Source organism: Pundamilia nyererei, unplaced genomic scaffold (genome assembly GCF_000239375.1).
Source record: "Pundamilia nyererei isolate P.nyererei 1_Seehausen unplaced genomic scaffold, PunNye1.0 scaffold00109, whole genome shotgun sequence".
NCBI classification, from domain to species: domain Eukaryota; kingdom Metazoa; phylum Chordata; class Actinopteri; order Cichliformes; family Cichlidae; genus Pundamilia; species Pundamilia nyererei.
In genome coordinates, this window is record NW_005187510.1 from 281,061 (window position 1) to 297,819 (window position 16,759).

The 16,759-nt window shown below is 42.0% G+C and overlaps 1 protein-coding gene across 1 annotated transcript; it reads left to right on the forward strand.

Annotated features, from left to right (window-relative positions):
- The first annotated feature begins 442 nt into the window (after positions 1–442).
- On the forward strand, positions 443–12,675 carry rnf144b (ring finger protein 144B). The gene is made up of 9 exons (XM_005741260.1): positions 443–540; positions 1,185–1,251; positions 4,253–4,523; positions 5,776–5,880; positions 6,625–6,685; positions 8,057–8,264; positions 9,427–9,571; positions 9,720–9,809; positions 11,582–12,675. The coding sequence occupies exons 3-9, from the start codon at positions 4,359–4,361 to the stop codon at positions 11,753–11,755; spliced, it is 948 nt and encodes a 315-aa protein (XP_005741317.1). The 5' UTR covers positions 443–540; positions 1,185–1,251; positions 4,253–4,358; the 3' UTR covers positions 11,756–12,675.
- The last annotated feature ends 4,084 nt before the right edge of the window (positions 12,676–16,759 follow it).

Sequence of the window (16,759 nt, forward strand, 5' to 3'; positions counted from 1 at the left end):
TGTACTTTTCACAAGTTTCTTTGCTTCCTTCTTTTGGATGAAACTTTTTTTGCGATCCATCTTTAAGACCACTAAATTCCAAATCTGTTCAATAGGATTTAAGTCCAGACTTTGACGTGCCCAATCCATCAGTTCCAGTACTCCAGATTCCGTTGAAGTATGCTTGGTGTCATTGTCTCGTTGGTGTACGACCCAATCAATTCCCTTATAGAAGGGTTTCCATGTTTCCAGAAACTTTCCAGAAATTTTCTGAACGGTAAATTTAAAAATAACAATTACATATGGATAACAACAATAATTATATGTTATCATTAAACATATTGTTCGGATTAAAGAGCATCTGCATACAGGTGGATTTTGTATGTATTGAGCACCATAATCTGTTTTTCATTTTTGCACCACTGTTTGCACCACAACGCCAAGGCAACAGAGGCCATTCTGATTTGTTTTATGAGGCTGTGGTTGCTAGGTGAACCAGAACCCTAGAGGAAGTTGTTGCACTGTGAACTAAGTGTTTTTCTGTCTGGGGGGCTAGAAGAGGTAAGGGTTTGTAGATATGCTGAATATTTATTCTAAGAGTAATCATTAAAACTGCATTTGTTTTCCTTTATCTTTCTTTTTTTAGCTAGAATTTGCTTCGTAAAGTCACAAGCTATGGCTCAGCTAGCTCGTGCACAAGTAGCTCCGAAAAATGTCCCAAAATGCAAATAGCCCCTTTACTCAATTTTAAGATTGTAAATTCTGATAGCCTGAGCTTGAATTGATGACATGAACTTGGCATAGTTATTTCTACTACAGACAACAACCGTGCCATCAAAAAATTATGCTGCAGGAATATCGTTTATGTCAAGCCTTCTTTTTGTTCCTGCGCGATCATTTCCGACAGTACTTGAAAGCAGCATGAGTTTATTGAAGCAGCCAGCAGGCGCAGTCGAGAGTCCAGATAAGTGGAGAGCAAAGAGCGCTGCTTCCTGGATGGGGACGAGAGGCAGGAGAACCGAAACTCAGACACAAGCAAAGAGCAGGACAGGAGAGAGCAGGAGGGTTAAACATGATTTAGATTTTCTTTAATCCCGCAACGCACTTGGAGGAGGCGGTATCGAGACGGTCGCAGTGGCATTAGGCGTTGACAGCAGGTTATTACAGCACCAGACTGTGTTATAACACATGTGTCTGTACCACAGTAACAAGAGCACTGCGGCTGTGGATCTGGACTCAGACTGCTTCTACGCCCAGTGGTCCACAGGGAAGGTAGGTTCCGCACCATTTGTACCTGTACTGTCCACCCTCAAAGCTGTTCATTAAGGTGGTATCATAGAAAAAAACGTATGAAAAAAGCGCTCTGTGACCTGTGCTGGTCTACAACCTTGACACAGCTGCAGATGTCTCAGATTTCACGTGTGTGTTTGTGGTTGATCGCAGTGCAGAAAGACCAGATATCAGCAGTCTGGGAATATGCATGCACAAAGGCAGCCTTTAAATCATATCTGTACCGAGCACACTTGTGATTAACTGGTGTGCATTACCATCAAGGCTTACATTTTCCCACACTGTCATTTCCTTCTGCTATGTTTCAACTTTATGTGCCATTTTATTCTATGCACCACCCACACACACACACACACACACCCAGACACACACACAAACACAAACAAAAACCCCAAAAAGACACACACACACATGGTGTGATTGGAAACGTACAAATGATGCCATATAAATTCTACTACCCCAGTGCACACTCTCTGCTGTCTCCTTCCACAGAACAGTGACAGTCTGTGTGAAAGCAGCAGCAGCTTTTTACCAGGCAGATCTGGTTTTTCCGTTTCTGCCTCCCAGGTCAACAATGATGCTTTGATCCCCACCACCTCACCCCACTTCACCCTGCCCTCAATGTCTGGAATGCCATTTAGACCTTGATCCGTGAAGGGTTTTAATCGCTGAATGGCCAGCTTCCACACGGAAAAAGAAAGCAATTGCACACAAAAGCATTCTAATTAAGGAAGTGCTGCAACAGTGGAGATTCGAGGTTGAATGTGAGCTTTTGGATTACAATCAGAAAGGTTTTTTTGTGTGTTTTTTTGAAGGACAGTTCTGAAAGTAAAGGCTTTGGATTAAAGATTCCGGTTGTTAGGACTTTGCATTGATACTTATTTAAATTTAGGTGCAAAGTAATCATTTGTTCCACCTTACACTCGCTGTGTGTGCAGCACTGAAAACATCACAATTACTTTTTATCCATGATCTGAAAGGCAGACGACAATCACAAATGTGATTTATCAAATTTTCTAAGATATGAAGCCTTCCGCCTGTGTGACATGTTGACTGAAAGTTACCCAGGTAAGCTTAAATTCTAAACTTTGAAGTTGCTTCGGGATGAAGGCTTCACTTTGTTAATAATGCTGGAGTTTCCATGAAGCAAGGCTAGCAGGCACGAAAGCTGTAATTTCCCATGCGAAACCACAGGGGTGGTTATGCTCAGGCAGGACAGGACAGGCTGACGGCATTGTGGGACGATGACTGCAGCCGGCTCAGCACGTCTGCCTGAAAGTAGTGTAGGAGAGCAGACTATGACTGTGCAAAAATAGCAACGTGCACAGAGCTCAGCATGCCCAGCTATCGTGTGTGTTACCAGGGAATGATCATTAACACACTACAAAGGAGGACACCAGTGGTGGAGTTTGCTATATTGATTGAACGGCTCCAAAGTTTCCAGCCAACATTGATAGGCTGCTGAAGCAGAGAACATCATGTACAAGATCATGTGTGATTTCAGCAGCTGCTCAGGCTGCACAGTGTGTTTTTTAACGCCACAGTTTCCTGTGTGAGCCTGTTCTCTGTCCAACCACTGTTGTCCACGCGATTAATCTCAAATCCCAGATTATGGGGTTATTATTTCTCATGCTTTTTGGAACAGGGCTGAACCAAAAGGGATTTTTTGGAGGGTGACTTGAGTTTCCTTTAAGTTCAGACTAGAGTTTTACTCACCTTTGTCTTGCTGTCCTAAAATAAGTCGTCCATAATTATTTTTATTTTTTTCATAAGCGAAGAAGGTTTGCATTGTGGCTTTGTAGATGGTAATATGTTGGTATTGGCTGGTTAGCCAGTTCACTAATTTGGTCCAGACTGAAATCACTGGGAATCTCACATGTCATTTAGACTAATAATAATGATGTGATAATACACACACTGAAAGGCATTTCAGAGAATTAAATACATATTTCCTAGTTTTGTTTTGTTTTGTATTGGGTTTTTTTTTTTGTCTTTCTCTCTTTGTTAGCTCAGAGAAAGCTCTCTCCCATTTGTGGCAGTGGGCGCTACAGAGGGTGTCACCATAAACGCAAAAACAAGGTCACCATGCTGCTCCTACAAAGCCCAATTCAGAGGTTCAGCTTCAACTAAATACTGAAGCAAAGACGACGTGAAGCATCACCATTCTCCATCCATCCCATCCATTCGCTTCCGCTTATCCTTTTTCAGGGTCGCGGGGGGCGCTGGAGCCTATCCCAGCTGTCATAGGGCGAGAGGCAGGCTACACCCTGGACAGGTCGCCAGTCTGTCGCAGGGCTAACACACAAGGACAGACAACCATTCACACTCATTCGCACATTCACACCTAGTGACAATTTGGATTATCCAATCAACCTATCCCCACAAGCGTGTGGGGCATCACCATTCTGTCTCGGCTAATTGCTTTTAATACTTTTTAAACTTAACTACAGTTCAGAGTGTTCAAAACCACCTTTCCCCTGATGTAATTTAGTCTCTTGAGGCATTATGTTCACAAAATCCCAACCTATAATTACACAAGACTTTGCCGTGTTTCTGTAAAGTGGACGTGACAGTCAGTAGCCAGTTCTTCCTGTCAGGATAAATGAAGCGCTGCTCAATAACTGCGGGCTTAGTAAACACACGCCTTGGACTCTGGACTTGAAAATGGCAAGAATATATGGAGACACAACAAAGGATAATGAGGCTGTTTTCATATTACTGTAGCAATAACACATACTGTAACTCAAATTTGCTTCGTACATCACGCAGCTTTAAGCTGTGAGTAATCGTCACTCCTTTAACAAAACAATCACAGGGCATTGCTGCAGGCATAGCTGAAATCATCAGAGTTGCTACATCAGTTATCAGAATGGGATGGCGGTTTTTAGAAAGAGGGTGCAGTGTTGTCTGACAGGGAAGGGAAAGCAAAGAGTTACACCCACACTGAATAGACAAATAGATTAGTGCTGTTTCTGCTTTTTAGGAACATGGAGGCCATGGCTGCTCTCCGTTCCCAGCAGAAAGGCTAAGAGAGGCTTGATTCGTCCATCCTCGTGACTTCTTTTCCTGCCGGCCGGCCTCGCCTCGTCATGGCCAGCGGGAGTCCCACCGTGAGCCGGGAAGCCCGGGAGTCAGCTCCGGAGATGCCCGAGGCTGCCGCCAACCTGCAGGTGTTCTGCAAACTGTGCCTCAGCGAGCAGCCATCGACAGCCACCACAGGACTGCAGAGCTGCAAGTGCATCTACTGCACAGCGGTAGGTACAGATGATGCATTCAGGTTTTTTCAGGAGCTGCTTCTCATCATGTCCAGGTCTTCATTTGAGTCAGTGACTCAGAGTGCATGTGTCAAGCTATATAAATATATTTATTTCATTTCTCATGCGTTTAATCATTTCCTGCAGGTGCTGAAAATTTCAGGACAGTGATCCAAAACCAGCTTTTTACAATTTGGGCAATTTAGGCAAATGTCCGGCGTTTAAATTACTTGGAATGATTTTTTTTTTTTTTAATTTTTTATTATTACAACACCACTTCCTCCTTTATGACCTTATACAGTAATAGATCCTTTTAAAGGCAAATCTATCACACTTCCATTCCAGTAAAATTATGCTGATTTCAACACAGGGCGGTCTGTCTTTCACATTTACCGTCTTTGAATTGTCCATGGAATTTTTTTTTCTCATGTGCTTTATCGCTTCGCTCTTTGTTTTTAAACTCACAAACTTATCCTGAGTTTCAGTTTCACTCCTTCATGTGAGATGATGAGAAGCGCTATCTTTAGATAACAGAGCTGTAATATTTATAACAGGAGTGCAAAGGTCCGCTGCTGCACTGTTCTGGTCTCAAGCGTGCCTGCCTGCATATCAAAACGGAGCCAGATAGTGGCAGGTGTTAATCTCTTTCCAAGCTCGCTGCATTTGTCAGAGCGGCACGCACAAGGTCGCACAGATAAACCTCACGTACATGCGCAGGGTACGACACAGCGAGGGAAATTGATACCGAAACACGTACTTATCTTTAGTATAAAAATGTGAACCATCTCCTTCTGTCTGCTTAAAGAGCACACCGTGTTCCTGGTGTTGTTCCAGCTCTGTTTGTGTGATCAGTGCTTCATGCTGTGTTAGGGCTGTATTCACACAGGAAGCACAGGTTTGTGCTCATGCAAAAGTTTTTCTTCTTTAAAGAATTTTTTAACTTTAATTTTTGAAAACAGCACTGCTTTTTTGAACAGTGCTTCCACAGTTTCTCCTGCCTTACTCAATGTCATGGCTTGGACAACACATGACTTTTGACTTTGTGAGCACTCGTGAGGAAGCTCTCTATCTGTGACATTTCAGCTGCCCGGTTTAACCCAACATCTTCCTTTCATTTCGTCCTGAGCAACATTGTGGCTCTCTGAGCTCCTGCGCTTGTTTCAGATAAAATGCTGCTGGCGAGCATATGACAGTTCTCCCTGTCTGATTAAACGTCCAGTCTAATGCCCTATTGTCCTTCTTCCCTCTCCAGTGTTTGCAGCAGTATGTTCAGCTAGCCATAATGGAGGGTGGGGGGGCACCAATCACCTGCCCCGACATGGCGTGCCGAAAGACTGGAGTGCTGCTGGACTCAGAGGTACGGCCTGTGCAACAATGCACATAGCAGAAAAAATGATGAGAGGAGATAAAATGCAAACATGATCAGTGATCTGCGTTTTTGTTGTTGCACATTCCTCGAATGTCCCAGGTTGGTGGTTCAACCGGTTTGGTTTCAGACATAAAGGCCATTGCCGTACTTCTCAAGAAATAGGAAGCTGGACTTTCACGCTTGTCTTTTTACAGTGTGTAAATTGTGTAAATACTGCACATCCACCCTTAATCACAGTTCTGAAGAAACTAGTTTTGGTTTCAGGGGTGAATCGCTATAAATGAAATGACGTCAGATGGAAACATTAAAACAATACATAGTAAACGTTTCAGTGGGGAGGCTGAAAATGCTGACTCAAAACCACATGAAAAGTGCCCCTTCCTTAATCTTCTGCTAATCAGAATACAACTTTATTAAGACTCTTGTGCTAGGAAGTCCATCCTTTAGTAGTGTTTTTCTGGAAAATACTGCAAAGTGTGTCATTTTTAACAGCTTATGAGTTTTAGAAAATAATGCTGCAAATTGCAGATGACTTGAAGCGTCAGATTGTCAACTATGATGGTAAACAACCTCATTTTTATCTAGAGCACCATGAAAGATTTTGGTTTTGAACATGTTATCACAAGCTTCAGGAAGTCTAGTATCCAAAGTGCTGTTTTTTCCACATCTCTGAAATCTGCATCATAAAATCTGAGTCAGTAAAATAATTGAAGTACCTCTGTGTGATTGCAGATAGCTGCTTTGGCAGCAGCAGGTCAGGTGGAGCTGTATCTGCGTCTCAAGTTTGAGAGAGGTAAGCACTGTTGTGTTTACATGCTATTGTCTGATGACAGGCAGGTCACACAAACAGTCCCAGCCAGTATTTATCTTAACATGCCTGGCATATTGTGAGGCTTTTTTTTGTGTTCTGTTTAATTCTGGTACAGTTTTAGCCTAGAGGTTACTTAAATTCTAGCTATCAAACAATAAAGGGGTTACTACTATAAGACACCCATGTTAATAATCTGTTAATCTGAAGAAAAGAGATTCTCAGTGGAGATAAATTGTGTACTACTGGTTAGGTAAATGTTGTGAAGGCAAACAGCACCTCTGTGGGAAACACTGTTGACATTTATAAGCTGCAAACAAAGGGGTAGTTTGCTGTGCAGCTATATTGACATTTTCTATTTGCACAGCAATAATACACTGCAAATCCAATAACAGTTATTGTTTACTCCGTCCATAAATCATAAAACCCGTGTTATTGTAAGAACAAAAAAGTGCAAAGTGCAGTCGGTCTTACTACAGTTGTCCCTTTTGTTATGAGTCATAGTGAAAGCATGTGCTGGGAGTGTAAAGGGTTTGAGTCAGCTCACAGTGATTGCTTTTGTTTTGTCTGCGACACGTCACGCTCATTTTCTTCAGAAAGGGAAAATCCCATTCTTCACAACTCCTCAAAAGCCTGTAGGAAAACTGTTGATCTTCAGAAATAACCAATCAAATGCTTGCCTTTGTTAGATAGAATTATATGTTAAAGGTGAAAATGTTTGTTTGATGTTGCTTGATGATGATGGAAAAAATATTTTGTAATGATAAAAATTACTCGATAATTAGCAACGATTACTTAATAACTGCTTCATAATTGTGGCGAAAACATCTAATAAAGGTAAAAGTAGCTGATCGTCACAATAAATAATACTTGATAATGGTGGGAAAAGGTAAATAATCCTGCCCAAAACAATTTGATAACAGTGGAAAAATCTGTTTATTCATGATGACTCACTCTCGTTGGCTTTTTACCCCTCAGCCTTAAAAGACTGATGGGATGTTGTATTTTATTTTGAAATTGATACCACAGGTGTATATTCTAGGAGGCTGGTACTATTGGCCACCACAGGTATTTTAAAATAATATGTTTTTTCTATGCGAGTTTGTCACAGTTTGTTTTATTTAATTAGTGCTTCTGCTCCTTTAAAAAAAGTTTACAGTGAATAATAACGATCGTCCTCCAGCTGTGATCTTTGATCTGAGCCACTCCAAAAATGTTCTAACCACTGGAGCTTTTGATTATCTTTTTTTTAACTCTGCTTCCTGGCATGTGGCTTTAATGATAGTGATACTGACAGAAAGAGTTAAATTACAAAATCTTGACTATGTGCCTCATCCGTTCTTTTCCTCTCCACAGGAGTGAAGCTTGACCCCAGTAAAGCCTGGTGCCCGGTGCTTGAATGTCAGGCTGTGTGTAATGTGGAGCAGAGCACCGAAGGCCACCCGGCCGCTGTGCCCTGCCCGACCTGTCACACCGTCTTCTGCTCCGGCTGCAGAGGGCCCTGGCAGGATGGCCACGCTTGCCCCGAGCGGCAGGCCATGATGACGCCTTCTCATCAAAGCAGGTCAGTAAAGCCAGCCTCTTGGTCCGCTGCCCACCGCCTGCAGCCACAGAGCTGCACTTTGGAAATGATACTGGGCTAAAAGCTGGAGGAGGGTATTAGGTCAGGACACTGAGATAGACTTGCTGTAACCAAACTGGTGAGCAATGCATGATTGCACAAATCAGTTGCCATGCATGTGATGAAATGACAGAGGCAGATGAATTTTTCTCTGACATTGCGTGGATTACATTTATTTTCAATTGTGGTGTTTTACACCATGAGGAAAATCCCAAACTTTCCTTTGACATAAAAGACCTAACTTTCACCGGTGTAGGATGTTCACAGCACACTGAATGAATCACATAAGTGATGGGTAGCTCCTCATCTCTCTGTAGAAACCCTTTGCTCTATAAAAACATTATTTCAGGATTAATAACTTAGTGTGCCTCAGAAGCGTCCCAGTTGAGCAGGGACATTACTGCGCTGCGCTGAGCTGTGACTCTGCCAGACTGACTGATGTCACTGGGGAGTCACTGAGGTATATCGGAATTCCATTGTCTCTGTGCCAAACAGAGGAGGAGGAGGATGGGCACCGATCCAATTACCTCACTGTACAGCAGTGAAGTGATGATCCCTGCGCTGGGGATGAGAAAGATGAGTTAAAATCCACTTTTGAGTCAAACGTGGCAGCATAATATCTGGGGGGGTTTCAGCCTGCAGAGGCTTTCAGTAGTTTTTACATTTGCATTTTATCTTATATCTTATAGTTTTATTTCCCAAAACAATGCTCAATTTCCTCTTTTAAAACAAGGAACTGCTCTCTGTCTCCTGCTGACTTTGTGTTTTTTGAGCAGATTTGTTGTTTGTGTTTTTTGCAGTATTATTTTCTGACATCACATGAGCTGCGATAGCTTCTGCTATCTCGTATTAATCAAAAAAAGGGTTTTTTGAGGGCTGCATGACATCTAGAATGAGAGAGATGTTACCTTTAGCGCGTTTAAAGAAACGGCCTTGAGAAATATGTATTTGTAAACTCTTAACCATAACTTCAAGACTCTGCTTCCCACTTTACATTGAATAACAACCCTTCACCTTTGCCTCTAAATAAAGATTGCACGCACTGCCTGGAGGCCCTCGCGGCATTAACGGCATTCCTCGTGTGTGCCTTTGTTCCAATTCACAGGACACGCTCAGACAGTGACTCTGACATGCCCATCAAGCAGTGTCCTATGTGTGGTATCTACATCGAGAGAAACCAAGGCTGTGCACAGATGCTGTGTAAAAGCTGCAAACACACCTTCTGCTGGTACTGTCTGCAGAATCTGGATGTAAGTCTCCCCTGCTAACTAAACAATAGCTGTGATGCATTTTTCTTTTTTTCTTACTTTTTTTCCAAATTCAAATGGAATATTTCCTTTGCTGCATAGTCACCTGTTCACGTCTTTGCATGCATGTGTATGTTGTGTTTAAATGCAGGGTGATATCTTTTTGAGACATTATGATAAGGGGCCATGCAGAAACAAGCTGGGACACTCCAGGGCCTCGGTTATGTGGAACAGAACGCAGGTGAGCCCAGTTGTAAGGCAGCAGTGCGTGGCATTTTGTGATGTTGTTATTGTCTGAATGGATTAGACCACAGAACCACCTGGTTGTTGTATACAGGGACTGGATTTGAGTCAAATCATACCAGCACATAACCTGGATTTTGGACTTCAACCCAGCTCTCAATCACCATGAGACATGGGACATAATTACTGTCTTTCAGTTTATCAGCTGCTTGGTTTATTACTATATATCACTTTAAGAATATTAAAGCCTCACATAGTTTGCTGTTTACGACTTCTTGTTTTCCCACAGTTCATTGAAGAAATCCTTTATACTCAGCAAATCCCTAAACTAATCTCAAATTCCTGGCCCATAACGACACCAACTATGCAACAAAAAGATTACAACTGCCCACCAGACCTACTTTCCTTCTGCTTTCTCCTCCTCTAATGCCATTATCACATGATAAGTTTGCTTGGGATCTCCAGATTGCGTCTCGGTGTGTACAGGTTGCTAAGTATGTGAAGAGCTGAAGTACAGCAGCGAAGTTGTTTCGTGCAAAACAACTCATTATAGAGCTGGTTACACCCTTGCCTAACAGGTCCTCTAAGTATGTTCACCTTAAATTATTTTTCCACCGCTGCATTTAAGTACTTGAGTCTGTTAGATTTAACCTGCGATGTTTTTTGCCGACCCTTAGTGTAACTACATATCCAAAACAATGTTGACATCGGTATATGACATGTATCTGTGGTTATTTAACATGTCACATCCACTACCACAGCTATTACTGTCTGCCCTGCTACGGCAGCATACAGTCATCCAAAGAATTATTGAGGTAAGCTGCTGAGGTTGACTGATAAAGATTGAGTCACAGTTTGGCATTCCTGTTCATCTCAAATGTGCTGTATCTGATTAAGTGGAGGCCATGCCTTTTCACTCCAAAACATGTCTCCACGGACCTCAGCTCGTGCATGGGAATGTTGTCAAAGGGAAACAGAAAACCAGGAAGTCCACGAAGATATGTACATATATATGTGTGCCTTATTTGTTTACACATACAGGGATTATTCATATAATGGTATGTGTATCAAGTTTACTGAATGAATGATTTAACAATTTAACATGAATAAAGTCTATCAGGTTTTAACAGTTACAGTAATGTAAAACTACAGACTGTATATAAAAGAGGAACTTTGTTAAAACAACATCATTCGTTTCTTTTAGGCTTCACACTTTGAAACTTCAGCGTTGCATTTTAGCCGCCACCAGGTTGGTTTTATGGGGTCAAAAGTGAACTTAATGTGAATTAACGAGTGTTACGTTATCGGCAAAGTTAGCAAGCTTAGTTAGCAAAATACACTCATAAGCCACACAGCAAGCCCTAGTATTCGAAAAGCGACTGAGTTCTTTAGTCGCTTTTCTTGACAGTTGAAGTCCTGGTTCTGTCTTGCTGGTAAATGTAAGTTCACTTTCATTAATTTCATTTTTTTTAAGTCTCCATAGTTCTCAAAAGTTCAGTTGTGTTTACCAGCTGCCTGTTAATGTTTTCTGAATGTTTATTGCTGGGTAGGTGATGTAAAGAAGGTTTGCACCAGAACTGAATCTAAACAGAAAATGAAGACAGTAAAGTTACAAACTATAAAACCAAAACAGGGAACTGAACAACTTCTGTAGGGAGAGTCAGATGATGAATCTCTGATGCCATTATGACCAAGTCCTTTGACACAGTCATTTGACCCAGTGCTAATAAGAAGAGTAATTACAGTATTTATTGCTGTGTCTCTGCTCAGGTGGTGGGGATCCTGGTGGGAGTCAGTATCATTGTGCTGGTGACGTCACCTCTCCTCCTGCTGGCCTCGCCCTGCATCCTGTGCTGTGTTTGCAAGCCCTGCAAAGGGGACAAGAAGAAGAAGAAGAACAAGAGCAAGAAGGACCTCAGCCAGTCAGACACCTCCACATCATAGCAGCTCCCTGCTTTCATCTGCCCGCACAGGATCACTCTGCTAACCTCATGAATGCCAAGGAAAGTTTAAGCGCTGCATGATGGGAATAAAAAACACTCATGAACTAATGGATTACCTTTTTTTTTTTTTTTTTGGAAGCCCTCTAAGTGAGCGGGTTTTCCGGACTTTTACATTATGCCTCAGTGAGAGGGCTGCTCAAAAATCACTCTTGAATCACGAGAGTGCGTACTTTATATGGTGGGTGTGTAAATGTGAGGAGAATGAATGTAAGTCACTTGTCTAGCCAGTTTTCAGAGGCACAACAAGATAATTAGGAGACAGCAATAGGTGTGAATCTCCCTCGACAGGGCTCTCTTTTTCTCACCAACACACCTACACAAACACATACATGCAGTTTAAAGTGCAAAGCCACCCTCATGTGCCAAATGTCATGAAGCCAAACCAGAAGTGTTGGGCGCTCAAGTGCCTCGCTCTACAGTGCCTGGTGCTTGGTTCGATTTGCTTTGCCTTTCATTCTGTCTTATGCAAATAATTTTAGCGTTATGGAAATGGACAACCATCAGGATCCTGCATGGTTATAAACGCCGCAGTGATGCAAAACATTCTAAGGTGTTAGGAGAAGGCATCTGGAACCATGTGTGCACTGTATAATCTTTACTCATACGAAACACGATAAGGCTTCAATGGTGCACAGAGAGAACTCTTCTTCTGCAGATGCTTGTTGTTTCCACCTGGCGTATGTTCCAGACCAAAGGCTCTAAAGAGGACAGTGTGTACTTTTCTAAAGTGTGTTAATATGTATTCATGGGGAATGTGTGTATGGTGTCATTTCTACATTTGTTTTGATGTTTCGGCATCAAATATTTTATAAAAGCGCCATTGTAAATGGAAAATAAACACGATGAACTGAACATGCATTGGACAGTGACTTTGACGTTTATCATTTCTAGCCCAAACAACCCAAGGTTTCCTAGCAGAACACTGCACTGTAAGATGGTTTAAGTTATTCGCTTGTCAGTTTAATGGTATAAGTGTGTACCATAAGAACTTTGACCCATTATCTGGTCTTTTTACATCGTTGATATCTTGTAAATAGCATTATGTGGCTCTGCTCTTCAGCTGCTAAACATGCTGTGCATCTAGAGATGCTCTTCTGCTTCCTTTGGCTGCAACAACAAACGCAGATGCCTGATCAACCAGTCACATGGCAGCAACTTAATCCATGTAGTCATGTAGCCATTATCAAGACAACTTGCTGAATTCGAACTGAGCAACTGCTGGGATTTTCCTGAGAAACCGTTTTCAGGGTTTAGCCAAACTACTATTCTCTTAACAGTAACACAAATAACTACTTCTTACACCCAAGGTATGCTGAAGAGAGCATCTCTGAATAGACAACACATTGAACCTCGATAGGCTACAGCGGCTCACTAAAACTGGACAATAGAAGATTGAAAAAAACATTGCCTGGTCTCACGAGTCTCAATTTCTCCTGAGACATTCAGATGGTGGGGTCAGAATTCATATCACAAAGCGGACTTTTGATTGAACATAAGTAAGAATATCTGTGATTTCAACTTTGTACAATTGTAGTGTCACACACCAAAAGCAATGTCATGCAGTGTCAGGGGTTAAAAGACCACATGACTCGTGCAGTTAGAAACACAGTATATATTTCATATAAATGTAAATTCAAGAGGAAATGGGTCAAAGTTGTAAATTAAGTTACCCACAAAAGCAAAGCTAGGAGCTAGGAGAAACAGCGACTGACTTGGAAGTAGGAGTCACGAATGTTGGGGTGGACAAAACCACTCCAACATCCATGGCACTCAAAATGAAGGTGAGTGTGAAGATCACAGGTCACCCCACTCTAACCTTAGATAGAAGAATTTGCTACAAAGACCCAACTAGAATTAGAAAACAGCACAGGGAGTAATAAAGTGAGCTTAGCGGCGTATAAATGTGCGGGCAGTTCAGGGTCGACCCAAAGACCGAGGTAAATGTAGCAGAGGCTAAACAGGTTACCTTCAAAGGGATTTCAGTGGCACCCTGTGTGTGAACAAGAAACTGCACTCAGTTCAGTCTGAGAAGCTAAGTGGGCATTTCAGGCAGAACATTTCCACGTCACAAGACCAACAAGAGATGTAGAAAGACAGTTTGCTGTTAATGTCATATGATTGGGGGGGTCTGTGGTCAGAGGCGAACCCACAGAGAGGAGTCACTTGATGTTTTTGATTATTAGGCATAAACTGTTGGGGAAACAATAGCATGGGGAAGGACATTTTTTTCACAAGATTAAAGCAAAGGCTGAGAAAGAAGAGCTACGGAGGATAGACAAAAGTCTAATGATGTCAAGACAGAGTTGGATCCATTTGATGTGGTGTCAGAGAAACCGAGCAGAAAGAAGGCAAATAATCATTTAAAAAGATTAGACTGCGTATATAAAGGAAATATGTTAGTCAGTCAGAGGCAAACAGTGGATCCTGAGAATAAAATTTATTGTTTAACATGAAAACCTGATTTTTCTCTTTAGTAGACAGATTTTCTTGTAAGTATAAAAACAACTTTTAGGACAGTCTGCAGACTTGATAAATGGATGTCTTTGTACGAAGCAGAGATGCTTTTTTCTTTTTCTATTTTTTGTCTGATTGACAAGTTGAGCGCACAGTAAGGAAAAACAGATGTAGTGTTTCTGGTGTTTATAAGAAGCAGACCGTGGTGGCAGCATAACTTTATTGCTGACTGCAGCACACAGACACATGTGACCATTGCATTGCTTCTCTGCCGATTATTTTTTATTCCTCTAGTGTCCACTAGGTAGTGTAATTTTTCACACAAGACACAACATTCTTGTGAATATAACGACAGATTATATGCCCATAAGATTATACCGACGCACTGACACACTTGCAACGACATTGCTACTTCATAAACTGTTATGCTGCACAAAACTTCATGGTATTGTATTGCAGAGTTCATTTCTCTTAATTAATCTTGAAAATTAATTAAACAGGAAAAGCAGCTGCTTGTTATTCCAGTACTTATTTGTGCACATGCAAGCTATAAATAAACACAAAATGCTTTGCCTCAATTATCATCAGTCACAACTGCTGTAAACTGAGACTCATTCTTCTGCACTGCTGCTTTCTTTGTGTGATCATCTAAAGGCGCAAAACAAGCACCACTAGGAGGCAACAGCTCAGCAGGTAGATCGTTTGGTAAATGGTCTGTATTTGTATAGCGCTTTTCTAGTCCCTAAGGGGGCCCAAAGTGCTTTACACAACCAGTCATCCACCCACTCACACACACATTCACACACTGGTGATGGCAACCACCCTGGGGCACACTGACAGAGGCGAGGCTGCCGGACACTGGCGCCACCGGGCCCTCTGAACACCACCAGTAGGCAACGGGTGACGTGTCTTGCCCAAGGACACAACGACCGAGACTGTCCAAGCTGGGGCTCAAACCAGCAACCTTCCGATTACAAGGCAAACTCCCAACTCTTGAGCCATGATCGCCCCAATTTGTCCCATGATCGGAAGGTCCGGGGTTCAAATCTACCGAATGGCTACCCTGAGGTACCTGAGCAAGGTACTGTCCCTACACACACCGGGCGTTAGATTGGTGGCTGCCCACTCCTTAAATACAAAGAGTAATTTAATAAACTATACAAAAAAGCACTTGTATTTCTGTCTGCTGCTACCATCAAGCATCACTCAGCAAAAAATAAAACAAATGAAAATCCATCAGGATTCTTCTAATATACTTCACTTTTGCCTTACAGTCAGTAACATTTTCTGCATCAGTTTTAAACAATCCAACTCTCAGATATGTACAGAAAACCCCAGGTGCAAGTCACTAACAAGTGCTTTAATAGCTCTGCCATACATAAGGCTACCAAATTTATACTAGCCCTGCCAGAAGCTAAGGCTACCAAATTTTAAACTATACCTTCACAGACAAAGGTGTCATAGTTTCTGTATCCTGCAGTAAACGGCGTTGTCAGGTACCAACAGGAGTTCCTGTCATTGTCCCACAATGAGCGCCCAAAAGACATCTTGCAGAGTCTTCTGTGAGGACTAAAAGTGGAGTTTAAGCGTAAAGTTAAAGGAGCTGACTCGCTATGACTTTCCATTTCCATTCCTATGGAAGCTGATGCCTCATGTGGAGAATGCTGACTCCTAGTAGTTCCTGTCCACATTTCTCCTGGCTGAAGAGCTGAGCCCTGAAGTCGATGGTTAGAGACTTCTCGGGTTGTTCATCAGCTCTCTATATTTTTTCACACCTATTTACCTGCTCAGGACAGCTCTCTTCCCTGTTCCTCTTTGTGGTGGTGCTGATGCCTGAGGTTGAGGGAGCAGCCTCTTCCAACCTCTGAGTGACTGAAGGTTCTTGGTGTAGAACATGTTGCCCATTATCCTTTACATGTTACATGTTGCAAGTAGAACAAGTACATGTGGAGCATCGACAAGATGGTCACAGCAATCTCATAACCCTGCCAAAAAATGTCTCATGCTAACTGCTGTATGAGAGAAGACCAAAATTAGATCTCTCATCCTCATTTAGTGAGTAATATCCAGAGTCCTCACTGAGCCAGACATCATAATTTATGACTTCATTGTCCGCATCTCTTTCCATTACGTGATCTTACTCAAAATTGTCATCAAGGAGTGGAAGGATACCCTCAGGTTCAGCTTCGATCTGGACTTTTCCATCCTCAACCTCAGCATCTTACTCGTCACCTGAAGAGATGTCGACTGATCAAGATCAATAATCCTGATGAATTCGATGAGGCTACCTTCTGCAGGATGATGTCGTTTCCTCAACCTGCAAGTAAACACACTCATCTGCTATTATTAGTTCGGGGATTTTCAATCATTGGCAAGTGCTAAAGCATGCCTAAATTTCATCAGAGTAATAGTAGGAATAAAACTACTGTAAACTTGTCTGTACAAACTTGTCTACTGATGACAGTATAGGTTACAACAAAAACAGGTTTAA